The sequence below is a fragment of the Amphibalanus amphitrite genome, unplaced genomic scaffold (assembly GCF_019059575.1).
Source record: "Amphibalanus amphitrite isolate SeventyFive unplaced genomic scaffold, NRLGWU_Aamphi_draft 000150F_arrow, whole genome shotgun sequence".
Classification (NCBI taxonomy): Eukaryota; Metazoa; Arthropoda; class Thecostraca; order Balanomorpha; family Balanidae; genus Amphibalanus; species Amphibalanus amphitrite.
In genome coordinates this window covers 915,708-942,776 of record NW_024881645.1, presented here as the reverse complement: position 1 = coordinate 942,776, position 27,069 = coordinate 915,708, and the positions used below count along the sequence as shown (strand labels likewise).

General features: G+C 51.9%; 1 protein-coding gene across 1 annotated transcript in view; it reads left to right on the top strand.

Moving 5' to 3' along the window:
* The first annotated feature begins 463 nt into the window (after nt 1-463).
* Nucleotides 464-27,069, top strand: part of LOC122382901 (protein slit-like) — a 90,490-nt gene continuing 63,884 nt past the window's right edge. Inside the window, exons 1-2 of the mRNA XM_043368810.1 lie at nt 464-1,104; nt 20,321-20,392. Of these exons, the coding sequence (XP_043224745.1) occupies nt 926-1,104; nt 20,321-20,392 (251 nt within the window). The 5' untranslated portion in view covers nt 464-925. The remainder of the gene's footprint in view (nt 1,105-20,320; nt 20,393-27,069) is intronic.

The following is a 27,069-nucleotide window of genomic DNA, read 5'->3' as shown; positions in this document are numbered from 1 at the left end:
TTTGTTCTAGCCTTACCAGACTAAGCACTGCTGGCCATACGTAGCAGTGCTCAGGTTCATAGACCTTGCATGTTGTCTTATTCTCGGCCGCAGTATCGTTCGGTTCAACTTGTGCCATTGCGACATACTTATCGTGCCATCTTCCAGTATATCAGTATTGCCACAGAAGGTTAAAGCTCGCGATGATGCCGCATCGAACCCATCCCAGGCGAATTGTTTCCGTGTTGTAGCCGTTTGCCCTTCGCGCATTTACATACCCGTGCCGTTTTATTTTGATGCATGCTTTGCTCTTTCATGGCATTCCGTGTTACTCCATGTGCTATTCCGTGCCATAGTCAGCGCGAGCGGTCGGATGAGTCGGACATCGGTCCATTCCGACTGCGCGGCACAGGAAGCCAGCCAATTCGACGGTATCGGCGCGGCGTGCCTCAATGAGAGCCCACCGGCCGTCCCGCCGGCTGGCTGGTGTAGGTGCCGGCGGCGCGGCGGCGGCGCGGCGGTGTGCCGCTCTGCCACCTAGTGGCGGCCGTCAGTCGCTCGCCGAGTGCCGTGTGAGGAGCAGCCGCGGGACGGGCCGCCGAATTGAGTCGAGGCGAGTGGAGTGGAGGGGAGTAGTTTTAGCACGCGAGTGCCGGGAGGAGAGTAGTGGGTAGTGCCGAATTGCAGCACTGTTACGACGGAGGCGATTCGCGCTCCTGAGCTGACGTTTCGAACAACGAGTGAGAACGCGGAACGCTCCGTCGTGGCGAGAAACCTGACCTGACCGGCGGAGTCGGAGACCACGACTGTTGCGGAGTTTGAGATCTCCGTTCCTCGCGAGCGGTGACCTGTGCCAGGTCGCGCCCGGGGCGGCGCGGGTGAGGTCAAATTGTCCGCTGGCCGGCCAGCGGGGCATGTGATCGCCGCTCCCGGACATCCCCGAACGATGTCGGCGCGTCGCCAGCGCTGGGCGCAGTGCGTCGTGTTTCTGCTGTGGCTGGCGCTCCAGGCGCACGTACTGAACGGTTGTCCGCCCGAGTGTTCGTGTCAGGGCTCTGTGATCGACTGCAGTCACAGGAAGTTGGTCCGAGTGCCGCGGAACCTGCCCTATGGAGCCACCCGACTGTGAGTACCGCTGTCGCCGGGTCGGGAGGGAGGGGGAGGTGGGAGGCCGGGATGAGTAGGAGTGGGGCGGTAAAATGAGGGTAAGAGATAACAGAAATGGTTGAGTTATGTGGGATAGGAGAGGTGGTGGGTGTCGTGATAAAAGAAAGTGTGTACTCAGCTAACTTAAATAACACATGCTTCCTTGACGAAATTTATTACACGGAAGTTGTCAGCTAAATGGCTACAACACCTGCCAAGAACGACAGTTTTAATATCAGAAACATTTAAACAGGCGCGCTTATTCCCACAATTACCATTGAAATGCATTGTCTTCGTGAGGCACTTAGATTGTATCCGAAGTAAATTGCAATCAAAATTCCCATGTTGTTCATTTATGACGCCTCGGCGCACCATGCTCCGAAGACTGCAGAGTCCTATCTCCCTTCCATGGCCACCTACAGCGCCGGGTTGTGGACAAACTGAGCTGTACCGAGTACCTACATCGGACTCTCCGCGTCGGCGGCGACCGACACAGACGTGAAGTGGCCGTGTGGGCAAACAACGCTCCCTCCGTGTGCACAAGGTGCAGGGCCGTCGTGCACGGGGCGCCGACACCTCCGGCCAGCCGGCGCCGATCACACAGGCCTGCACTGTGACGGCCGACTGTTCCGCTGGGTCCGGCCGCCCGCCGCGCAGGGACGGCCCAGGTGTCTCTTCAGATTTATCATCGGTGCCGCGGGACGCAGGCGTCTCCTCTGCACACTCTCTCACTGAGCCAGGATGCATGCAATATTGCAATTTGCACTTCATATGCAGCAGGCGAAGCGCGATAGAGCCGCTAAAAACAACCGGCCAACTCGACCGCTCACGACAGATTTAGGAGCGCGCTTAATGTTGACAGGACGTGATGTGAATTTCACAACATTGAAAACGACGTAATTTGAGCCGCAACAAAGCATTTAAACTCGTTACGATAATTACGTTATGATTAGACAAACATGGTCGTGTGGGGCATTCAATTAGACACATGAAAGCGGGCCTCTGCGGTGCAGGACGGAAGCCACCGGTCGCACCCATCAACACCCCGAGCGGGAGAGCCCTCAGCGCTGCTTCATACCCGCTCCGCCCAACCCAATAACGCCACTAAGGGAGACTTCTAAAACAGTGGCAAACTTTAGCCCAGAAGGGGTTCGGTCCGGAGCCACATCAGAGAGGTGACTGGAACAATAGGCTAAGTGATTGTAAATACTTAAAGAGTGTCTGAAATTTAGTGCCTTTTTTACTTCATTATGCCTAACGATTAGGTATCAATCGTGTACAAATTAGCACAAACATAAAAGCTAAAACTGCTAAAACGCATTCATTCGGTTGGCTCTCATCCGCTTTCCCTCTCACATCTGTATCCTGTTTCTAAATGACAAATATTCGTCACTCTAGTGTAAACCTAAGATTAAGTTCGTCACCGCACTGGACGGAACTAACAAGAACATCATTACCGTTAGGTACCAACGCGGACATCTCCGAGATAATTCAGACGAAAAACCAAATCTCCGGGTGTGTCCTCGCTCGTTAGGCGCTCCGGTCCGCGAACCGGGCCGCCTGGCGCGTTCCGTTCCCGATTCTCACTTCCCGTGCGTGTGTGAGCGACGTTGCCGTAAATATTATGGACAAGATATCGTCGCCTGCGATATGCACGGGTGCAGTGGCATCGTGCGGCGCTGTGCAGGGACACGGGCGGGCCGGTGCGGGCCCGCGCACACGCACACGCACACTGAATGGCGGGGGACGGATGGAAGTGGTCAGGTGTGCCACGAGAGGCAGACTTCGCGCCAGCGGCCAGGCCTTAGTTGGTTGTGCAATGTGCATGGTTGTAATGAAAGGCTCCATTTGTTTATCACTGCTGCAGTTCTAGGTGTATTCTTCTGTTATAGACAAAAGTTCAAAATTTCCCTGTTTTATTGCAGGATATTTCGGTATGAAAATACCTTGATCACTGTGCTAAACAGAAACGAGGACGGAAATACTGCATGATATGCAATTGTGCATCAAAGTATACATACAAAAATATCATGACAAATATCCATGAGCAACAGTCTTCTGCTTATGCAGTCATCACATCTACTTGTGCAGTGCCATCACCCGCAGCAGTTTGGCTATAGCGAACTCACCTCGCTGTCCGCACAGCGGGGTGCCTCGGAACTGACAAATCTCTGCGGACGGAGAATTTATCGCGTTCCGCACCTGTGCACAGCTGTGGACCCGCGGCATGGCGCCGCTGATGGGGTGACGAAAGGTTCACGGCGCTCCTCCGGGCATACGCAGTGTGTTAGGGAATCTTGTGGCACTGTGGATAGAGAAGAGCAACTAATTTGGCATGTCCATGTGATGCGCGTGAGCTCTTTCGTGTGCTGAAGCACAACCTTCTTTATAGTTTGGCTTGATTTGGTACTGTTGATAGCTCCACACTTATAGTGTTGTGTGATTGCTGGGCTATTTTGTGTCGTGGGACGTTGTACATATGGTGCTGTTCTGTGTTGTGTGCTGCATGCTGTGCGGTTATGTGTCGTGCAGCCTGATGCAGCTCCCAGAGACCCGGCGACCGGCCGTACCATCCGATGCCATCTCACCGCGCCGCCAATAGGCCGTAAAGTGTGACGTGGCCCGGCGTCGGGGCTGGCCGGGCCGATGGCACCACCGACCTGTCTCCTGGGAGACACCAGCTCGGATTCATTACCGGGCAACGAGCCCGCAGTGCAGTCAGCCGAGAGACACTCCCCGGGGACGGCTCCGCGCCAGACACGGGCCGCCGCCGTCATTCTAATAAGATCGCTGGGGAAATATGAGTGTGAACTAGTCGATAGTACGCGGGATGGAGCGTTGTTGGAGGCGCTCAGGCGTGTTGATGAGCTGTCGTATTCGGTTTGGGTTGGGGTGTTACTGTTCTTTTCAGGTTGGAAGCCTTTGAGGGTTCACAGAGATGGCGATGCTACCAAAATCTTCAGTCTGGGAATCCGATAGTAATCACTTTGAGAGAGAGCACTTGGTTGCGACAGACACAGACACCTGACGTCTGCCTTCTGCTTGATCTGGCCGCCAGGCGTTGTTGTTTGTTGCAAGGCCGTGATGGGCCGAGCTGAGCCAAATTAACTGCCTGTGATCTCGGGTGCAGGCAGCTACCAAAATCCCGTCACGCTAAAATGGGATTCAGTGAGTCATGCGGCCAAGAACGCCGCAGCAAAGCCTTCGTGAAAATCGGCCCGATCGGAGCGGCTGCCTTTTGCACAGAAGCCCTGTATTGATGGCCATCTTGCATGCAGGCAGCAAAATATGGTCTTGTCAATGCTCGTTCGAGCCGATGTTTATTGTTTGATTAATAACCGAGTGATTTCTGGTGCCTGTTTTGGGGCTCTCGCGGTTGACTATTTTGCATGAGTTGATTGCTCATGACAGGACAACTCAATTTCGTGTCGGGGCGTTAGAAAAGAACGGGCATTGTTTCCAAACAGTAATGCAATTGAGTCTGATGAAATCTTCACAGCCTGTAACGAAGTTTCGCAACACATTCCTACATAAACGACTTCCGACTGCTGACCAGCGGTGACCAAACATGGTGCATTATAAAGTGTGTCTCATTGCGAGATGAAATTGCTTGTTATGGCAGTTTCATCCTTGAGACATTCCCTCTCGTACAAGCATCGACTGCAAAGGCAGCCACTGAGGCTCGTTTCATCTGTGGTTGAATGGCCTCACGTCTGGAAAGGTTCAGTTGTTTGCCTGGAACAGGTGTGGGGTATTCCATCTCTAGGAATCAAACCATGACCAGCCAACAAACTCCGAGTATTAAGCACACACTGCAGACGACACGGGTATACCTAGGAGGCCAACTCAACAATTCAGAGTTGGCCTCCAGAGTTGAGAATGCGCCAGAGACACGAACAAAACGCTAAACGTTGGGGCCGAACATTGAAAACTGAACATAAAACCTGAACCCACAGTGAGCGAGCTGGTGCAGTTTTTGCGTGAAAACAAAAATGGTGATTATTGACGTGTAGCGTTGGAGCTGAAGGGCTTTATCGGTGGACCGGGTGACAGCCGTCAGCGCACTGACAGTCGGCGACTGTGGAGCAGCGACAGTCGACCGTAGGCGACAGTCTGGGCAACTATAGTTAGAGCAACAGTCCACAGTAGGCGACAGTGTGGTGGGCTGAGCGACAGTCGGGTGACTGTAGAAAGTAAGATAGGTCGATTGTAGAGGGACAGTCGAGATGACTGTAGAGCAACAATCGAGCGATTGCCGTCTGGAGCTGTGATGAATGATATGTTCAACTGAGCTCATCTCATTCAGCTCTAAAGCATTTTATATTAGTAAACCATGCAAGGCGAACTCAGTTCAGAAACTCATCGCAGCCAAACTCTGCCAAAAAAAAAAAAAATGCACTGCACCAAAGCCAATATCCCCGCTCAGTGGGGCCAGTTCAGTTCGCTCAGCTTGGCTGCGTCCGTCGCTCGTATCTTCGGTCTGTCATAGCGCGGCGACGTGTGGACCGCCGCCGCTCCAACTCCAATTATCGAATCGGCCCCGCTGCCAGCGCTAATTATAGAAACGAGATTGATCAGGTTCACTGGCCGCGCCAGCTTTTTGGCCTTTTCATGTCGGGTGGCCAGAAATAGGTTCTCGGGCCGTTCGACATTTGAAAGCAAACAAAGGATTGTTCACAAGCTTTTATAGGTTCAGATGCCTGAAACGCTTTCTTATTTTATCCCGTGTTCGAGAAACGGAAATTCTCAGTTACAACCCAATATCATTCGTCATTGAGAGACTGTTCATCATTTATGGTCGCGGTCTTCTCGTTTTCAGCTGGCGCCGACCCACCATTTCCAAAGACAGCCCTTCTAAGAGCCTTCAGGCTGTAGCGGGCCGTTTTCGCTCTGAATGTATGTCGATTGTCGCTGTCGCACTTCGCGAAACTACAGTCTGCTTCCTCGTAAACACTATTTGTGACAAATCTAATCGCTGTAAGGCTATATTTGCATCCGAAAGGTGGTATAGTTGTGTCGATTCCAACAGCTGCATGATTAAGTCCACCCGGGCTTAAGTGGGCTTAAGTGATTAAGCCCACCCGATGATCGTGGTTAGTGGAATAAACGATATAATAATAGTAATAATAATAATAATAATAATAAGTCAAATCTTATTTTTTCCCATCGGTCTATCGGCGTGACTTTGTCCAGATTTTGACTTTAGCCTGTTTGTAAAAATCTGTCTATGTCTGACTGTCTGTCTGTCTGTCTGACTGTCTGTCTGTCTGTCTGTCTGTCGACATCAGTCTCTGACTGTGTTTGTTTGTCTGTGTCTACGTCCGTCTCTGGGCATCTCTGTCCATCCGTCTTCACTGCCAACGAGGCAAGGCAACGCAAGTGTCCCTGTCAGCCAGCTTCACCCATCAGTGACCAATTCGCCGGCGATTGACTCTCCCTCGCGCCATGATGCTGTCAAATGGTGTCTGGACGGCCCATGACGTCGGATTCGCCGCATCGTTCTGTCTGTTCTCTACAGCTCTGCTGCTCATCTCCAGTGGCATCACCCTTTCCCACTCCGGAGACTGCTCTCTGCGCCGGGAAAAACTGACGTCGCCACCAAGCGATCAACTGATTGCAATTGTGATTGTTCACCGTCTCTCCACCAGCCACTTCCTCGCCGCTTCCCATGACAATGGCGGTGGTGGTGCGGAAAGTGGATCCCCGGCGGCGCCTCACGCACACGACAGCCAAAGCTGGGTCAGTTTTTGGGCCTGCCGCAGGGCACGGCGCACGTGCGGTCAGATGCCGTCCTGATAATCAAGATGATGGACAGAGCTCCCCCACGGAGTGCCGGCCTCCGACCGGTCCGGCCCGCCCGCGCCGGTCCGGCGGATCTTGGCGGCGCAGCTGGAGGCGCAAACGGTAGCGGTCGAGTAATCCCCGTGTCAGGCGCAGAGGAGGCCCGGCAGTCAGCGAGGCGCTGCCGCCGTCACCCGATCCCCGGTGACGAGACAGGTTCTGAGGCGACATCCTGTCTCGCCTGGCAGGGATGCAGACCGAACAGTCCCGGTGGTGCTGATTGGAGCTTCATAGACATCAATCGCTGTATTTGCTGATTAGGCGTAAGGTGTTTTGGTTAATTTTTCGTTAGTTTATCGAAATTATGTATTGATATTATGAATTCTTCTCTGTGCAAGTATGCATTTTCCAGCGATGAAAAATGAAAATTTAGCAGAAATAAAATACTGAATGATGTTGCATGCCAATCTGCAGATGCTTTACCTTTGATATAAGTCCAAATATTCAAGACCAGTTAGCTATTAGTTCTTGATTAGCTAATTCGGTAATGCATATTAGGAACAGCTTATGTAACAGGAGCGGTTCAGACTCCGCCCAAACACTCTCTTCTTTTTGTGTCACATTTGGCGACGCGAATCTCTGTAGCTCCATATCGACAGAAAACGTCCTTTCTGTTCCAATCTCCTGCGCAAACCATCTCCGGCGCCGCCATCTGAGGACCATCGACAGCACTCTCTGCGACAGTTCCTCGTCCATCTTGGTATCGGCCTCGCCCGGGGACTCGTTACCGGAGTGGCTCCCCGACCTATATGGTGACGCTGTTCCTTCCCTGGCTCTGCCTCCCGGCGGCGACGTGCAGAGGAAGATAGAATGAGGACAAGCTGTAGCGAACACGACCTCAAACACCGGGTCACCATTTCTGCTATCGCTGCCGCAGTCGTCGTCGCCGTCGTCAGCTGTCGACGCCGTCGCGTCGGCTCCGAAATCGTCGCGTGGAATGGTGGCACGACCCCACGACACACATTCCAATCATCGCTCTGGGAATGCGCAGATTCGGCTGCGGTTTTGACGCGGCCGCTCCGTTTGTGGTTCGGGGAGGGAGATTTCGTATCGGGAGATTCGGCGTGCGGGCGTGTTTGTTGCCGCGGATTAGATAGGAATGCGACGGAGGTAGGGCTCGGCAGAATAGGCATGGTAAAAATGTCATCGGGATTTGAACGCAAACCTGAGTCATGATTGAACCAGCGGCAGGTCGTTGCGTCTGCTTTCCAAGGTGAACGGGCGTCTTTCTTCAAGATTTCACGTCAGTGCGTCAGGTGATGTCATCATCAACCCAGCTTAGCGACGAGCTGATCTGAACGTATCGACTCTCTCACAGGTTCGGCGTCACAGCTCGCACCTGGGTCTCGCTCTCGATCACATCTCGCCTCGGCGTGAAATACTGTTAATTGGCATTTAGCGGGCGTCTCCGGTGTGTGGGAGCGAGCGTCATCCATCGGAGGCGATCCTATCGGTGTCAAGCGTTGCGCTACACACCCGTGAGACCCGACCGACGGGAGCTCGACTGCAGCGAACATCAATCGATCTGTCGGCGACACGGGACCGGATCGAGTGAAATAGACACCGGTGCCGGACACGCACAGAGACAGGTATGGATGGGGGACAAGCGACGGACGAACGATCGAGAGATAAAACAGGGGTGGTAATAAACTGATACGGACGTGGCCAGACGTCCATGAACAGCGAACCACAGAGAAAAAAAAATGAAGTGTTTCAACTGACACAATATACCAGCAAAGCTAAGAACTTCAAATAAACACGAACAGGGAAAATGTTGGCCTAGGTCATGACTTAGATGTCTCCGCTCTGTCAGATTTACCCACGCACTGTAGGATTCGCACTGTAGTCGCCGGGGACTATCCCAATCCCGTCTTTTCCCACCATCCACCGTGACATATAAGACCGTCCTGTCACGGCGACAAACAGCCCGGGCGGCACCGTCACCGTCCCCACCGTCCACTGGATGCCCACCGCCGTCCTCTTCAGTTCGAGTGGGTGCCGCGTCCGGCTCGCTCAAGGCGGCGCAGACAAACTGATGCCATGGTTTGGGATGTCGCAAAATCTCCTCTGGGGATTCGAAGATATTTTGACAAATATAAAAACTGACTGCTACCTGCGGTTTTCTATCTTGTGCCTTTCAATAGTTGTAGTTGCATTTTCAATGGCTACACTTTTTTTTCTTATCCTGAATTGCGTCGGCCGATACCTACCACTTACCTTTCAGACTCGTGGCGATGACTTCATTTGAAGCTGCTTCACGTAACGACACCTTATGATTGTCATTTTCCACATGGATGCCCGTGCAGGAGTTGCATCCACCCGACATGACCTGTGTTTTGTAAAACATGACATCCACTCAGCATCGACGCCTCTGGGTTGCTTCGAAGAGCGATATCTATCCTCCAGCTGTGGATAAAATTGCACGCTCGTGACGGCGCGTCAACAGTGACCTCAGCTGGAGGAGCTATGATATGTGCTCGTGACTTCTAGAGGTTTGCCTCCATCGATCTTTGGCTAAACGTAAGCAAAATGCTGCTATAGCTTGACACAGGTGATGCGGCGCATGCATAAAACCATCGCAGTGTTTACTTGTCACGCTTTCGCTCAGACTCCTCCAATCGCAGGAGAAATGACTCACTAACCGTCCGCACCTGCAAGCAATTCAGCGATGACCTGACCTGATGCATCGATGAATGACTGAAGCGCTTCCAGCCCAAATGTCCGTCTAGGAGAAACTAGAAACAGGTTACGCGTACATAACCACCACCTCGATCAGATTTGAGTCAAGATCGGGTCCGGTAACAGGATCTCCAGGAGATCAGACATTCAGACGACCACCCGTTCGACGAGCCCCACGTCGGGTCGCGTCCGGTAGTATCGGCCAAAATCGCTGAGTGATCGACGGCTGCCACAAGCAGACCGCTCGTCCGATCGACGCCTGCCAAAGGCTGCCGAGGCTGAGCCGGACTGACGCCTGACGCGGGGCGGAGGGTTCGCCACGTTGGGCGCTTCCCTGAATCGACAAACATTGCAGCTGGTCGAAGATATGAAGTCCGAGATGTTTGATGTTCGCCAATGCTAGGAAACGGCTGTTCTACAGAAGCTTCACGTAGAAGCTTCATGTAGAAGCTTCACGCGACATCTTTGTATACTATAGCTTTCCAATCAAATATGACCTTGATTTAGTGTGAATCAGTTCGAATTGAGAAGGCGATTACTGAGCTTTCATTGCTTAGTTCGCTGACTAATTCACTTGACGCACAATGATAACTTCGCACACCACAAAATACAGAAGACCGTTTGCTAATGACGACTCGTACCCACTCGAGTTAACAAGTGGTACTTGATCATGGGTCATTTTTAATTAGCCATAACAATAAAGCCCTGTGCGGTCGCGGCACTTGGGTTTGAGAGCGACTGAACTTTGATCAATGATCAGCGGCGCTGATCACCTCACAAAAGCAGAGGCAAACCCTGATCTGGCATCCTGCTCGCAAATACCCACACATACTGCAAAGTGTTAGCGGACGCAGTACTTTGATACAAGCTCCTTTCGTGACCGTTTAATCGTTTAAATCTCTGCGTTCCCACGGTGTGGGCAAACCGTGAGAAGATAGTGTACAACAGGGGCATCCACTTTATTATGTGACGCGCGATGACTCAAAAATGCTCATCTATTATCATTACAACCTTTGTTCTGGGTTTCAGGAACTGAGGTGTAATTATCTTCAAAGTAATCAATGTTACACTACTGTTTTTCACTTTGGTGTGTGAAAAACTACCAAACTGTAACTATACGTCGGACCGAGTGCGGCGTTCCGTAGCCGCAATGGGCTCGACCACCCACAATGCAGAGCCCTGTTAGCTGATCCAGTGGATTCCGACCATCACACGACCCCTTTCAGCGCTATCTCACTGATTTTTGATACGTCCGAGACATGCCGCGACGATACCAATGCAGATTCCAATCACACCGAAACCAGCAGTTAAACTCAGTCAGCGGAAACATTTTCCTGAAAGATTCAAATCGTCGGGTTCCGCTCTCACATGCTGAACATTCCGTGCAGGCCGTCGGCGATGTCATTTCAAGTGAGCGTCGCTCTGCAGGAAAAGCCGCTCCTGGTTCGTTTTGTAGCCGGTGACTGACATGAGCTGCAATTGGTCACGACACTCGCCGCACCGCGCTCCGTGCCGAGGGGCGTCAACCCACCTGGTGCCCTGTCATCGCTGCATCCGACCTTCGCCAGCAAATCTCTGCCGCCCCACCGACCGCCGCTATCGCCGTCCATCGGAGGCGTTTGTCCTGTTAGCTTCATGTCCTCCCACCAGCCAACACGTCGGTCGGCATCGTTTTCAAATTCCCTACTGGCATCGCATGACAGGGTATTAGGTTTTTGGTTTGCAGTGTCCGCTAAATAGGTGGTGAAAAATGGACAGCACACTGGCCTGTCGAACGCGGAAGGCAGCCGCGCCGCCACCGGCCGCTCGCCGATTGTTGGAGCTCGCGAGGACGCCAAGGACGATGTTCGCTGACGATTGTTTGCCGTGCGAGCGGTGGGCTCATCACTGCCAACACAAAAGGGCTGTGTCATGTGTGCTTGGGAATGAGAGCCTTGAAGTGCATTGGCTTCGGCTTGACGCTAAAACATCGCGAACTGACAGAGTCGATCGGATCCATGGTGGTGTTCATATGACTGTCTGTTTTATAATAGCTTTAATCTTTTATTAACTGAGATGATTACAATTGGTGGTGTGAAGCGTAATTTCCGTAGTGAACCGTTAAGTTGTTTCTTCTTAGCACACATAGTTGTCCCTGTTTCGTTAAAAATGAAAGATTGGGCTAGTGCGTCTTTATTTGGTTTATGGCGGCTTTAAATTCCATTATTGAATGTAATCTCTTTACAACATCCTATCCATATCGCAACATGCTTGTTTGCACATGTAAGATCAACTATTTTCTTCGTAGAGCACGATTAAACAAGATAACGTCATCATATTTCGGATTAATATCCTTGCTGTCTCTGAAACGTTATTTACAAGTAATCTTTCTATCACTACAGAATCATGCATATATGATATATTTGAATTTGTGTTCGTGTGGTTTTTGAACGGACAGAAGACGAAGCAGGGATGGTACACTACTGCATTATCGATCTATACTTGTATTATGCTGCAGGCTTGAGAAAACTTATGCATATTGCATGAACACATCCAGTCATATTTGTGTCCCAAACAAATTTCATTGTTTAGATGTCGGTGTAAACAACAGAAGTATTTTCGCATACAACATGCTAATTATCAAAAGTTTTGTGGTGCTATTATCTCGGTGAGTATTACGGTTATCAAAGCGGACAATCAAGTGCTCATGAAATCAGATAGAGACGTGCGTGTCTGCGCCGGCAGCTGCACGTTGAGTGGCCTATAACAGCCACCATTACCCTCAAGGACTCCCAGGACAATCAGAGGAGCCAGGCTGTCTGCCGGGTCGAGGGTAGTGAAACGAGTCTCTGCTCTCGACTCATATCTGTGTTGACTGTAACCTGAAGATATCAGTAAGTGATTCAGGTGCATTGTTGGAGAGTCTGCTAATCAACAGGGCCCACCTAAGTCGTAAATGTTCGTCACCCCGTGATCGTTTCGTAGGGAATTGATACCTGCTACTTCAATAGCTCGGCCTTGCTCCGGCCTTCAGCTCACTTGACCCCTTCTGTACTCGAGCGAGGAGCAGCATCAGCAAAGTCCGGCGTGATGTAGAGACCTTATCCTGTAACAATCAACTCGTGGTAGGATTAGCTTACTACGCAGCCTTCACCTCTTCACCTTCCACTCAGCAGTGAGCACTGAGCACAGCAGCAGGTGGGCCAGTGCTCCTAGATAGAACTGCGGGACATCACCACCACCAGTCATCCGAGTCGCTGCCAAAGGTCCATTTCTGCAACCAGTGGAACTGTGCAAGTCGCGAGGTGCCGCAGCGGTTTGGATAGGTGCCAATGGGTCCACGTGCCTGCTCATACATCTCAGAAACGCTCCAGGTGGCTCTTCTGTCGTGGAACATATGTTTTGAATCGACTCTTGTGACTCGTGCGGTCTGTAGGCGAGCAATGTGGTTCTGTTGCAGAGCACATATCCGGTTATGCATGCAGGAATGAGGATGGCAATTTGAACTTATGGGGTTTTCCAATGTGGTTGCGATTTTGAGCATTACCATGTCTAATTACGACATTATGGCAAATGTATGTTCTCTGATGGCCAGCCACTGTCACGACTTGCAGTCACCTTGTTTCCATCCGCTTCTTGTTTTATTCATGTGCTCGTTCACCGGGCAATTCATAGCAGCTGCCACCATTCGGGCCCGCTCGAGATCAGTTTGCTCGAGATGTGAACGGCGTGACAATGAGCATGCAGCCAGGTCGAGTGCTAATTTGACTTCATGACCTGTTCTTGGCGCTATCTGCTGCGCCCGACACCTTGCGCTGGCAGGTGGCCAGCGCTCTGCGCCTGTCCGCAGGTGACCTCGAGTCCATCACCGCTCATCAGCGGAGCAGGCAGTTCCTCTCCCGCCGGACCCGCCCTGCTGCTATCAAACTAGCCGCCCCTCCCCGTCCCCGTCCCTGCCTCTGGCGCACTCCTGGAGCCCCTTCACTCGCCCGCTGAGCCTCCAGCGACGAGCGGAAAACTCGTACCGTGTCCGAGCGGCCCGGCGATGGAGACTTCGTGTCGCCCCTGTCATCACCGAGGTCAGGCGTGGGACTGTCGCGTGCCGGTCCCAGCTCGTTCCCAGCCGGTTAATGACCGGTCCGAGGGGTCGGGTGGGGGTCGAGCCGTCTGGGCCCGTCCCCGGGTCGACAAGGGGTCATGTGCTGGCTGGTAAGCTGATCCCGTGGGTCACTCTGGGGTTACGGTGCTGGAGGTGTGCCTTTTGTTATGTGGGTTAATGGAGAGGTTCGTCTTATCAGACGGCCCATCAAAAGTAAAGGTAAACGTCAAGAGAACGATACGATGAGTTAATGGGGAGTAGGGTTTCAAAGCAGTTTAATGTAGTGTCGCGGTAACAATCCAAGTGAGGTCATGGGGTCTAAATAATCTTCTTTGTGGTTGTACGTTTTCTTTCCTTTATTTAATTCAGCGTCATTACCACTATCACACCGTCATCACCATTACAAATACACAGAGGTCGGTGACATCCTCGCCTACGTCACGCCAAAGAATTCATGGTCATTGTTTCGAATAGATTGCATAGTTCGTTTTTCATTGCGCCTGCAAGAGAGCTGCATTGATGCATAAACAAACATCCTTTGGAGCGAGAAAATGATTGTTCGACATCATGTATAGACTCGAGTCGTGCCGTAGGAATACAGATAGGGCATTGGTTATCAAAAACACGTTTCTAATCCTGGAGCAGCCGTCTCATGTCTCATTCCGGAGTCGGCTTTATCTTGTTAGTTACTACGGTTATTATCGTAATTTATCTATTCAGACGTCCAACTTGTCACGATAAGTTGCAATAAAACACACAGCCGGCACAGAAATGTACAGCGGATTCCAGCGGGGCTCAGACTTTCGCTACCTAATGAGGGAAACTATGGCATGTCAACATCACCCTAATGACATTCCATTCCTCAAGCTAACTTGTCACAACCTTACAAAGTCGCAGTGCTGAGTGACAAGTTCACGGAAAGCATGTAGCCATGCACAACACCTCCCTGCAACAAAAAATCGCCCTTCATGGACGCCGTCACGCAGTATGCTTCAGTTTTCCGTACTCCATGGGCCACGGCACGAATGCTGTAAGCTGCTGCGGCCAAAAATCAGACGCGTGGAGGCCTGAACTTCGTATCGGGCGCTGTTGTACAGCGCACCCAAGTTACCGGCTTCCAGTGTCGGTTGCACGTGGCCATCCAGGTGTCAGTTGCGGCGCTACGTGTCTGGTCGGTGACGTGACGCCACACGACGTGACGGGTCACCTGTCCACCCTGCTGCAGATCGTGACGGGACAGTCGTCATGCACGTGGCCTGCGTGCCTGTGCGATCCGCCCATAGGGCGGGGCGTTTGACCCACAACTGACCGGTGCAGGGGACGAGCGTGCGCCCTTCATGTCCGCCCGCCCTGCACGACTGTCTGTCTAGTGTGCACCCTGTGCGCTCTCGTTCTGCTCTGTGGCGTGACCTCGACTGGCTTGTCTGCAATCCTTGTCCACCCGCCGGCCCAAAGCGATCCATCCGCCTTACACGTGGACTCTCCCAGCCGTCAATTTGTAAGGAATGTAATGCAGAACGTATGTTTGGCCCGTTCGTGAGATACGCATGTACCCGTCAGCCCGCACATTCATGTTTTAACCCATCCTCCTCTTGGACTCGCCCTTAGCGATTTTTCTAGTCTGCCAACATCCAGCCCACCGCAGCCGGCGCGGCGGGCAGCCAGTCCGAGCAGTGAGCAGTGATGCAAGACACGTGCGCCGGTGCTGGCAGCGTTTCCCGCGGTCCCTGGCGCACGCCGACCGGTATACCGTCCAAACGGATCGGTCCGCGGTCGGACAGGATCGGTCGGCAGCGGCCAGCTGGTGGAATGAGAGAGATGGACCGATGTGCTGCTGATCGCGCAGTTTTTGGATGCGCTAGATCGAACTAATTAACTTCAATTAACTTCGTACGAAAAATGGGGTAATATGTCAGAGCGAGTTTGTGTCACAATTTGATATGTCCAAACCATGATTCTGCATCGTGTCACTTGGTCTAATTGCTAGGAAGGTCTAATTTTGAGACTATCGGTGACGCCCAATGTCACCAGTGGGGGCCGCGTTTCAAATGTCGCCTTGTGCACCGTCGCAGGCACATGCATCACCGCAAGGAACCCACGTCACAAAAACGCGTGCGAACGACTCGGTTCGTGACCGAGCTCTGACCTCGGGGTGTAACCTTTGTGGATGACCTCTGAACAGTCGTGACGGGAATCACGTCAAGGCTCGACTGACGATGTCTGAGCAGGATCAGACTCAAAGTTAGTCAAAATTAGGATTCTCTTGTAAATTACAAAATCTTTCGAATATTCTTGAAGAATGTGTCAAGTGTCAGAAGTGTGAAAATTATTACTTCATCACCCAGCTGCACTGCCATCCACCGCCAAAAGTCATCGCCCCCGCCCACCGGTACTGTTACTGCTCCCGCTGCTGTCGCTGCCGCTGCCACCGCTGCCGCTGCTGCTGCTGCTACTGCTGCCGCTACTGCCACAGAAGCACCGTGGGGAAGTGTCGCGCAGCCCGTCACAACTGTCAACCGATTAGCATAATGCATACGTAATCTGGAGGCTCTAATGTCGCTGATCCGGCCGCGAAAGGCACGCCTAACGCAGCGCAAACACTCCCAATCGCTGCTCAAACACCGCAGACGGGTATCTGACGTGTATTTGCACGGCCAGACGGCTCCGCGACAGTAACTCTGAGCCCAGACAGGAACTCGCACCGTCCGAACAAGGGTTCCCAGCGTCTGAATAAGGTCTGGCCCCGCCGCCCTCCCGCTGAACTTCGTGATGGAATGGGGGTTTCGGCCGTGAATGACGCCTCTCTCTGAATGGAGAATACATACCGACTGACGTTATAGGACCAAGTGAATTACACCGTTCACATTTGTCGGTAGGTGACGTTTACTTCTCTCATTTCTTAAATCCTGCGCTTTGCAAGCAAACTGGAACACCAACCAACTCACGTTACGTTCATTTTATCATTGCTATGTCGACCAATAGGGACAATGCAGGGAGAGGGGGCACGAAGGTATAAGACGAGTTCAGAGCTCTGTGGTTTTCCCTATTAACGTCAGAGTCTCATGTAGAATACGAGTCACGATATCGCATCAGGACAGCTGGGTGCCATGTTACTCATGCATGATACTGAATAATATGTGTCATTTACAGTGTCATACACCCTACTTATTTAGTAATCTCAATGCTTGAAAATGATCTTATCGGCATATTTTAGCGTCAATAGGATAGGGCATTATACATCAAGTATAATGCTGCTCCTCATGGTATTCATCAATATCACATGTCTTACGTGCTCATTATGTTCTGTTAAAACTATTACCTATACCATATTAATACTAATAACCTATAATAAAATTTCAATTTTCAAAGCTTTATACTCTCATTATTTTGATCAATTTTGCAACATTTTCCTTTGATCCTATTATCTTTGCACGATACCCCAATGATAAGTACACCTGACATATTTGTGGTCGCCACCCGCCAGACAGCTTGGCGCCTCATGATCTGCTATCTTATCGGTGCACGACTGCACTTCGAGTCGAAGCTACTTACGTATGTAGAGCTTATTGATAGTGTCATCGGTATGTATTGTGTCGAAATCTGGAGGCCTTCTGCTGGTGAATCACGGGCATAAACACAAAGACAACTACAACCGTCCCGCAAGAGGTTGGTGTGACTCATTTTGTAATTCAAGATTGATCCGCATTGAGTGTTGTAAGTTGTTTAATGAGGATGATAAGTGCTTTCATATGGATTCAAAGTAAGATTGATAAACATGAGTCATGCCATGAACATGCATCCAGTTCTTGTTAATCAAATGCATTTAATTTCCCTTGTCTTAGACGAAGGTTTGATAACATTGCATACAGTTCTAGGTGACATGGCTTATGTTTAACGGTTTCTTGTGATAGGCATATATGGATTTTATTCCCCACATGGCCTAGGATGGCGCAGTGAAGACATGAATGTCTGGAATTATGTTTGAGTTTTGAGACATTACCAACCGAAAGTAATAAGATTAGCTGTTGGCTGTTATATTTGTACAAGGCTTAGGTAACGTCAGAGTTTTGTGTGATATTTACCAGGTAATTATTGACAAATTCGCCAAGAAAACACGTCTACTTGACAATAAATGCTATTTTTCAGTAAACATGATTGTTTTGGCGTAATCGTTCCCTGATATTTTATGATATTTTGATGCAAGAAAGTTACATTTTTAGCAATCGAATGCCAGATACCCCAATGATAACAGTAGGTATATAGTGTGAAAGGAGTGCAATGGTTCCATGTATTTTACTTGAATCTTAAAATTACATAGCTATTCTAAAGTACTTTTCCATATATCACTGACATTATCGACAGGCTCATCGCTTTTTGAAGAACAAAAGTTGGAATTAGCCTTGCTCCAAGTGCAATCGCTTGAAGGACATTGCTGTTTATCAGACCAATGCACGTGTTACTTTCTAGTTTATATACGATACAGCTTGTGCGGTAGACGAGATTACTTGGATGTGCCACTGAAGTATTGCAGTGATAATAAGCCGTTATTTAAAGTTCGGCTACACAACGCAAAAATGGTTCAGTTTAGTCACTGAAATCCTTGGCAGATAGGGATTTTCATGGATGGATATGAAATTCGAGCGTTTATGCTATACCCTCACAGAAAAAAACTGGTGACAGGATGTCTAAGCGGAGCTGCAGTTTCTTTAAACTACACACTACAGTATACCACTAACTACCAGTATAACGCCTTATGGGGCGACTGACGGAGCGAGCGAGAGGGTGAGGCTTGCACGTACGAAATTTCGAGGGGGTACCTCCAACTGACTTGTGCACGGCACCCTACTCACCGGTCTCTAGCGATGTGCCAAATTTGAGCACAATCGGCCCAGCCGATCTCGAGATCTGGAAGCGGCACCCTGCACGTGCGCACGTGCAAAATGGGTCCCAACTGACTTGTGCACCCCACCCTACTAACCGGTCCCTAACCGCGTACCAAATTTGAGCGCAATCGGTCCAGCCGTTCTCGAGATCTGGAATCGACCCCTGCACGTGCGCACGTGCAGCAGCACCCCAACTCTGGCACATGGATATGCAGTGCCTAGTGGGTGCCTACCTACATGCCAACTTTCAGCGCAATCGGCCAAGTAGTTACCGAGATATTGCAACAATTACAAAAGTGACACCTCTTCGTTTTGCACGTGGCACGTGCATAAGGGGTCACCCACATGCATCGGGAATAGTCCAATACTTGGTAGAAGGAATAAAGCTACCCTACAAAAATTACCGCGTGTAAATCGGTCAAGTGGTTGCTGAGATATAAGCCGGCCGGCCGGCCAGCCGCTCATACTCAGAAATTTCCGTTAATCTAAGGAAAGACTATACGCTCGCTTCGCTCGCTTCGTAACAAACGGCAGTATGCCTTTTTTCCTACTCTGTACCGACCCACCAATGACAACCGTCTACCACTCTGACCCCAAGTGGCGTTAGTCAGTCCATGGTAGCGGCGTCCCCAGCTCTCCGGACGTGCCTCTGTCACAGGTAGACAGGAACGGCGACAGCGCACAGCCCGGGAGCAGCCCAGTGCTACCATACCACCGGGCACACCGCGCTGCGGAGCCCCGACCCACCGGATTACACGGAAACACTCTCACAGGGACGTGATAAGGAGCTCTCGGTCAGCGGAGGGCAGGCTGGCTGACTCTCTGCTGTCGTAGGCTCTACCTGTGGACATTCGCCGTCGGCGGAGACGCCCGAGAAACATTACGTTTGGAGACGAGATCACGTGGCCTGACCGCCGCCGCCGCCCGGCCGCGAGATTCTTAGGGCCTGTCTCCAAGTCTATCTTGAGACAGACAGAGGGACGTACCTAATTGAGTTTGTCCTGCGCCGAGCGGTCCATTAGAGGGACACTCCGTCAGCACCTCGGCCATTTGTCTGCGCCGCGTTATCGCCGCAATCGCGCCACCTTTCGCCACCTCTGCGCCACAGACGTACCGCCGCGCTCCGCCGTCTCCGGCAGGGGTGAGAAAGGCCGTAACTTGATTGTTCCGCCGGAGTGACGCGTGCCAATAGAGTCTGAGTGCCCGGAGATCGGCAACGGTGGACGATAAAACAGAGGAGACGGCCGGGAAGGGGACGCGGAAGGTCGACCAGATTCTTGGAGGGCTCTGAAGGAGGAATTCCCTGCTAAGATAGTGCGCCGCTATTGTGTTATAATGTAAGCGCGATTTACAACGGGCGCTGACGGTGACACGTTTCACAGTCATTGTCTTCACAGCTGTTGTACACGTATAATGCGTATTGTAAATGCGCTGACAATGGTAAGCCATGCTCCAATGTCGAGAGGTGGGTGCAATGCACACTGCACGGTGTACAGTGGATTTGCACTCAGGAGTTGTGTGCTTTGGACTATGATCTTTGCGCCGTGAAATCCGACCGTGCTTCGTGGGTGTCGTTGACTTTCAGTGACTAATCTGACCAAGCATGTATAGCGTCGAGATTATTTGAGTGGGGAGAGAAAACTGTGTAGGCTGGCTGAAGAGACCCACGCAGAGAGAAACCATTGACCTGACTGAACCTCGTGTTTGCCCACAGAGACCTGAGGAATAACCGTCTCTCGGCTCTCCGCGGTGACGACTTTGTTGGCCTGGACCGATTACGCTCCCTGTGAGTACCGTCCTGCAACATCGCATGCGTATTGCGCATTGCGTATTACCATTCCTGGTGCCTGTGGCGGTCGTGGGGTACAACTGGCTGACTGACTGACAATGATAGACAAAGTGCAGTCAATGCACCTTATAATAAACGTCAGCTATTTACGTGAACAATTCGTGAGCGTTTGCCGAGGAAAGACTGTATTTGTACCGGCTATTTTAGTTTTTAATAGCTGCCTGTTGGAACAGCACAACTGCAAAGTCAGCGTTCGCACGTTTCTGGACCTTTAATGATAAGTGTCTGTCATGCAAGGATTTCTGTCAGTCAATAAGAGATATCATTATTGCATTTTGGGTGGTAAATTAAACGACTGAAATCCACCTGTCAAGCCGGCCGTATTTCAAACTACAAGGTCGAATGTTATTTATTACCCATGTCTCGGTAAATAGCCATAATGAGCTTGTTTGTCGACGAGTACGGGTTTTAATCGGCGTCATGCGATAGCACTCGTGATAAATGATAAATGTTTCTTTAATAATTATATAATTTCAGTGATTTTGTACATTCGCCTAGAGTCCATCGGCTATAAGGGAAGTATTATTTCGTTACACAACTGTCAACTGTTCGTTTCAATCTTACTGCGACATTATGTGTTTCGCATGACTAATGTGAGGCAAAAAGACGGCTAAGCCACATTTATTTATGATTTTCATGACGTGCATCTGAGTTGTATGCTATATTTGCCATCGTGGATGCATTATTTTCTTTCAACGTCATTTTGTGCCCCTATACAATCGACATCCTTAGCGTGACAGGTTATTGGACCTTATTTGACATCCTAATAGGCATTAACTCTATTATAGGCGTACGTGAGGGAACGGCTTACGCTGCTTCAGTCAGGTGGAAAATTCTGTTTGAAGGCTCCGTCGTGCTTCAGTGACAGCATGGCCAGTTTTTGCGCCCTTCCACCGAATATCACGGCTGACTTCCGTCGTCGGGCCTGGGCAACCGTTGGTTCAACCGGATCACTTTCTTTGGCATCCATGGCTCGAATTAACTCCGGTTCACTTTCATTCGGCTTTCCGACTTTCATTGACTATCGTTTAACGTATTGACGACTTAATATCCCTGGCCTATATGCTGGTGATGAGCAAAACTAAGCACTGATACACCGAGACTGGTTTCCAACCTTTGTTGCATTACCAGCATTGTCGTCATTTTGCGCAAGGCAGCCCCACTGCGCCCCGCTGAGCTCGAGTCAGGCGGTACAGCCTACCACCAGGCGTTTAGGATTGAAAGCCAGGCGGCGCAGTCTACCTTCAGGCGTTTAAGCTTGAACGCCAAGCGGCACAGTCTACCCTCAGGCGTTGAGGCTTGAAAGCCAGGCGGCACAGTCTATCTTCAGGCGTTTAAACTAACGCTATTTATGAGCAAAAAAGCTCCCTGATGTCTTTTTCAAGATAACGGGTACCATTTTTGTTTGTCTTGTCCTTCTTTCCGCTTAGATGCCTTCAGATTTGTCCATATGTTTGCTATTTCAGTTGACTGCAGTTCATCTCGAACATCTTTCGGCTCATCCAGTGAACCGCAAACTCTCTCCCAGCTTTCCCTCTCGCTCCTCAGTGGGAGTCCCTCACTACCAACTACCTCCAGTGCCGAGTGACCGAGGTCACCCTGCCCTGTGCCCAGCTGAGGACCCCTGACCCACCGGACGCCGCCCTCCGACCAGCAGTAGGGTGCTCCCGGCGCTCAAATGACCACCTCTCGTGGACACCTGTTGCGCGCCGGCCGCTGTTGTCGGCGGATGGTGGCGCACAACACACCATTCTGGCGCGGCGCGGCGCGATCTGCAGCCGCGCCACGTAGCGCGCTGAGACGGATGGCGCGGCGGGCGGCGCTAATGGCGCACCTCCCACACAGCGCGGCACTGGTGGCGCCCCGGCGGCCAGATCGCCGCCCACCTGTGATTTATCGAGGCGCCAAGTACCTCGGTGAGCTTCGAAAGGCGAGAAATGAGGGGAGCACAGCCGCCCCGACCGCCTCTGCCCCCTCGGCGGGGTCTCGCCGGCCGCCGGGCGGGGGCGGGGGCGGGGGCGAGCGATGACGGCCACGGTGGACTCCTGCGGCGGCGCGCAGTCGTCTCCAAGGGTGGACCCACTACCATCTGACCGCGGGGCTCAAAACTTGGAGAGGAGCTGCTGCGAGCGACCCCGCCCACCTCATCGGGTGACTATCGCGTGCCGACTGGGCCCACGCGACCCCATCAAATTAGGCGCGGCCGGCGGGCGAGTAATTGATACAGTTCGATACGGCTGGTCGGCTGGGCGCTGCGGGTCGGCCACGGTCGACTGGCTACCGCTCTGTCCGTACTGGAACCCCGCCCCACCCCTTTCCATCCCTCTCCGACCGTCTCCTGTTTCCTCTGTGACCGTCCGCCGCGGGACTCGGCGCCCAGCTGGCCGTCTGGTCATCCCATTGAGGCCGGGCCGTTCGTCTGACGGCTGTCCGGCCCGGCCCGATCCGGCCCGCTCCCCGGACCGACCCTCGCGTGCCGCCGGCCGGCCGATCGTCCGTCCCCGTCGCCGGCCGGCCGTAATTGAAATACCGGTGGTGTATGGCCGGCAGGGCTGACTATTTGTATAGGTCGGTCCCGACTGGACAGCGGCCGTGTCCCGCGGCGGAGGCGGGGTGGTTGACTCGGTCGTCCTGTTCCAGTCAGTCACACAGACAGGAGTACCGCCTTTCACCGAAAAGACAGCTCAGAGCTAGAGTATAATGACGTTACCCAAATACAAAGTAGGCTCTACCTGCCTGTCGAGGTAACCTTGTCTAAACTTGCTGTCATTTTACTTCTGGGGAGAAGCAAGTGCTTTAGATATATAGGTCAGTAGCTGAGATACCAACCGAAAAAAAAACTTTAAAGGCGCGCCAAGCGTAAAGATGTATTCAGACCGGAATGAATTGAATTTCATAGCGTAATCAAATCACCTTCGATTAACATCTCATTTAGAAAACGTTCAATTGAAAATCATTCTCTGGTATCTTTGCGAACCACTTTCATCTTCCGTCACTCCATCGCGTCGTTTGCGCACGATCTACCATAACCAGCCACTTCTCCTTTTTGTTAATTGCAAATGGTCTTGCCTCATCTGCAGCCGTTGCACGTGCGATCGCAGCCCCCTGCACTGTGTGCCCATAAAAGGTCCGGCGGCATGTGACCCGGTCGGCGAAATCAGGTGCGTGCCTGGGCGTGTGCTGTGCGCTGACCCTGGTGCACGCCGGTGACCCGACGTAGGTGCACACTGCACAGGCACACTCGTTCAGCGGTGTCGTATGGTTTGAAAAAGGGTGGCATAGTGGTGGGCAAATTTTAGAGATGAGAGGGAGGGAAAGGAGGACGGGAAGAGTGAGAGAGGAAACAGTTTGAGACAGGAAAGAAGGGAGGGTAGAAGGAGAAAAAGAAAGAGAGGAGAGAGGAAGAGGGAAGGGACGTAGGAGGGCTGATATGATGTATCTCATGGGCTTATCTGGCAGTCGTGAGTAGATTTGATGTCAGTCGGCCGATCTGATGAAAGTCTGCCGTGGGCTTTTCCTTTACCGCCTACCAATATGCAGACACGCTGATCAAACCGATATGTCCAGGAGCTGATCTCATATGACAAGGTCAGCCCGACACATCAGCGACCATTCTTCATCTACCTGCAGTCCCGAACGATCCATGACCGTGTTTCCCTGTTTCATCAAGCGACGGTTCACCAGCGCCGCCAATGATACGGCACGTCGTATTGAATGACGGAGGAGGCGTGCCACAGAATATTGCCCCGCCGACTGATTGTCAGCCACTCTCGTAAAACTCGACCGCGAAAGTTTTACTATCGTCGGCACCGCCGAGCTGACGGATCATCCATGTCCGCGCCGCGCGATTGACGCCGTAGTTTCCGCCTAAGTTATTCAGATCTGCCGACACATGGGCGGTGCGTTTGGTGGCTGAACAATGTCGGCTAACGCAGCGTTGTCCGCCCCCTGACATTCCGAATAAGCTCGACAAAAGCTCCGCCTGGCCCAAAAAGAGCAGCGGGACTATCATCCCACGATGGACTGTGTCGCAGTGTCGAAAACCGCCAACGCGCTGTTCGGCGTCTTTGCTCGCGCCTCAAGCTATCCACATCCTTCTTCGATTTCTTCCCTTCATCCGCATCGCACGGATTGTGCTGCAGGCATGCTCCGCGGTGTCTGGAACATTACCTTCCCGCAGCATTCAGCCTTGCCTTGTGACCTTGCCGATTTGCCTTGAGCCGAAGCGCCCACCTGGCAACCGCTAATGATCGAGATCGGCATCGACTGCAGATGACCGCCAGTGGCGAGCTATGTTGTAGGATCGCGTGGTGGTCATCTCACTGAATCTCACAATGATCTCACTGCCTTCTCACCACCACACCAGCTGAAGGTACCGCTGCATCACCTCAGGGTGGCCAGACGGAGCTCTGACTGGCTCAGACCGCAACTCACCACAATCTGCGCCACTGCCGTTTCAACTACGTCACTTCTGCCACAATTGCGCCGCCACTTGTAGCGCGCTCAATCTTTCATCATCACTGCCGCGTCAAATCCTTCGCCGTCGCTCAGACTCTCGAGGCTGTTTGAAATCGTTTAGGTTTATTAGCTATCGTTCAGAAAGACTCTGAATCGCCGGCAATTTTGTTTTTCTCAACAAAGCCTAAGTATGACGGCTTGTGATCATAAAAAAGTATAGGACGTTTACCCATCAGCCGTGATGATTTCGATTCTATATTCCTTCTGATCACCAAAGCTCGACCCAATCAGGCGAAATATATGTAAGCGGCGCAAATCCTGCTGGAAAGCGTCTCAAACGAGTGGTCACTTTGCTCGATGAGGGGCGGAACGAACGAGAATAGGCTTACCAGAATTTCCTCTTATCATCACTGACAGGCGAGCTTGCCTGTCAAACTGCACACAGGTCTGGCCATTGTGGCCCCAAGCTGCAGCGGATGTGTGCGACTGCTTGTCGGATAACCCGCCACCAACCTTCACGTCACGTCGCTTTACCGTCACGACACGTGGCCGTTACGTGTCACGTGTTCTGCGTCACAGTGAGTGCGTTAGTGACGTCTGTATTGTCGGACAGGACAACGGGCTGCCGTAGGGTATTCAGACGTCATCGGTGACCGTTCCCTGTCGTGGCTCGGTTTGTGCCTCTCTGTACCGTCACCCCGTGTCGTGTCAGGTCGTGTCGCGTGTCGTGTCACGCCGAATTCCCGTGTCGTGTCACGCCGAGCTGTCTTGTCGACCGTCACACGTGGTCGGAGATGCGCGTACCAAACGTGGTCTCCTCCCTGCGGGGGACGGCAGGGCAGAGAAAACGGTCAATGTGCCTCTGTGGTACTGCATCATCATCCCAGCTTCGTGCGGTTGGGTAATCCTCGGTCACACTGTAAGTTCTAGTCAAGTCACGGGTCAGCTCAGGACGCGCACAGGCAGGTTGATAAGCGCTGTCCCTGTGAGGCTTACCCCACACGACGTCGGGGCGTTTTGCCGAGCGGATCAAGCGCGACCCCTCGTTGCCTCGGTCAGGCCAAACAAGATAATGACTGGGAATTACTCCGCGTGACCGCACCGGATTGTTACAGGCCGCGGCTTACCGCCGTCGTTCGCGGCTGGTCGTGACGTCCTGTTTCGTTTTTGCGGACTGCTCCGGTCACTGGGTCGGAGAGGAACTCAATGAGGGCTGAGCGGGTCAGGAGTGTTGCATACTGTCCACTTCCACTCGTAGCCGCTCCACGCAGATATAATGACGGAACAGCCGTTCAATTACCTTGTAAGTGACATGCAGGTGGTCGGTAAGGTGACCTGCGTGCTGGGTCCAGGAAGCGGTCTAACCGGCCGGGTCGGACATAGTGATCAGTCGGACACCTGTCCAGTCCACGGTGGTCTCATTGGTCAAATATATGGTCCTGACCCGTCTTCGTTACGAAGCTCATTACGTGCTCTGCACGCACACGTGCAGCAATATCGGCTGGCAAATCGGTGCGTTAACGATTTCTCCGGGACCCCTAAATGTGATTTGGGTGTAACGAATGTTGATACGGGCACCATACTCGTATACTGCCGCAATAAGAGAGGTGTGAATTTGGGTATATGAGCGATACTAATCACAGTGTGCTGAATTACGGCCACGTACTGAGGGACTGCCACCAGCAGGGATGAATCACTCACGCCTGAATTTGGTTTGCTGACTGCGGTTGCGCTCTGTTCCAGACCTTTGAGCTTAGTAACACCACAAGCGGGGATAAGCTCGGCTCATATTTCACGACTGGTGTCAATATTTGTGACACTGTTAACTAGCGACAACATTGACGGTCCTGCTAACGGTACGGCCTGCTGGTTCGCCACGGCGAGCCTTGCAGATGAGGCTCCGAAGGAGGCACAAGTCACCCATGCAGTGCGATTCGTGGAAGCTTAACCAGCCACTAAATACGAGGATCGCAGATTTGCAGCGTACCACTCCGTGGGCTTTTAGGCGGGGTTCAACACGTCATAATGATCGGCATGCTAAAACCGTTATCAGTGCGGTCTTTCGCGGAAGGAATCAGACATCTGCTGCCTGCACACCTGCTTGAGGGGCCACTTAAATGCTAATTGTAGCTATTCACTGGTATTATCACGGTTCC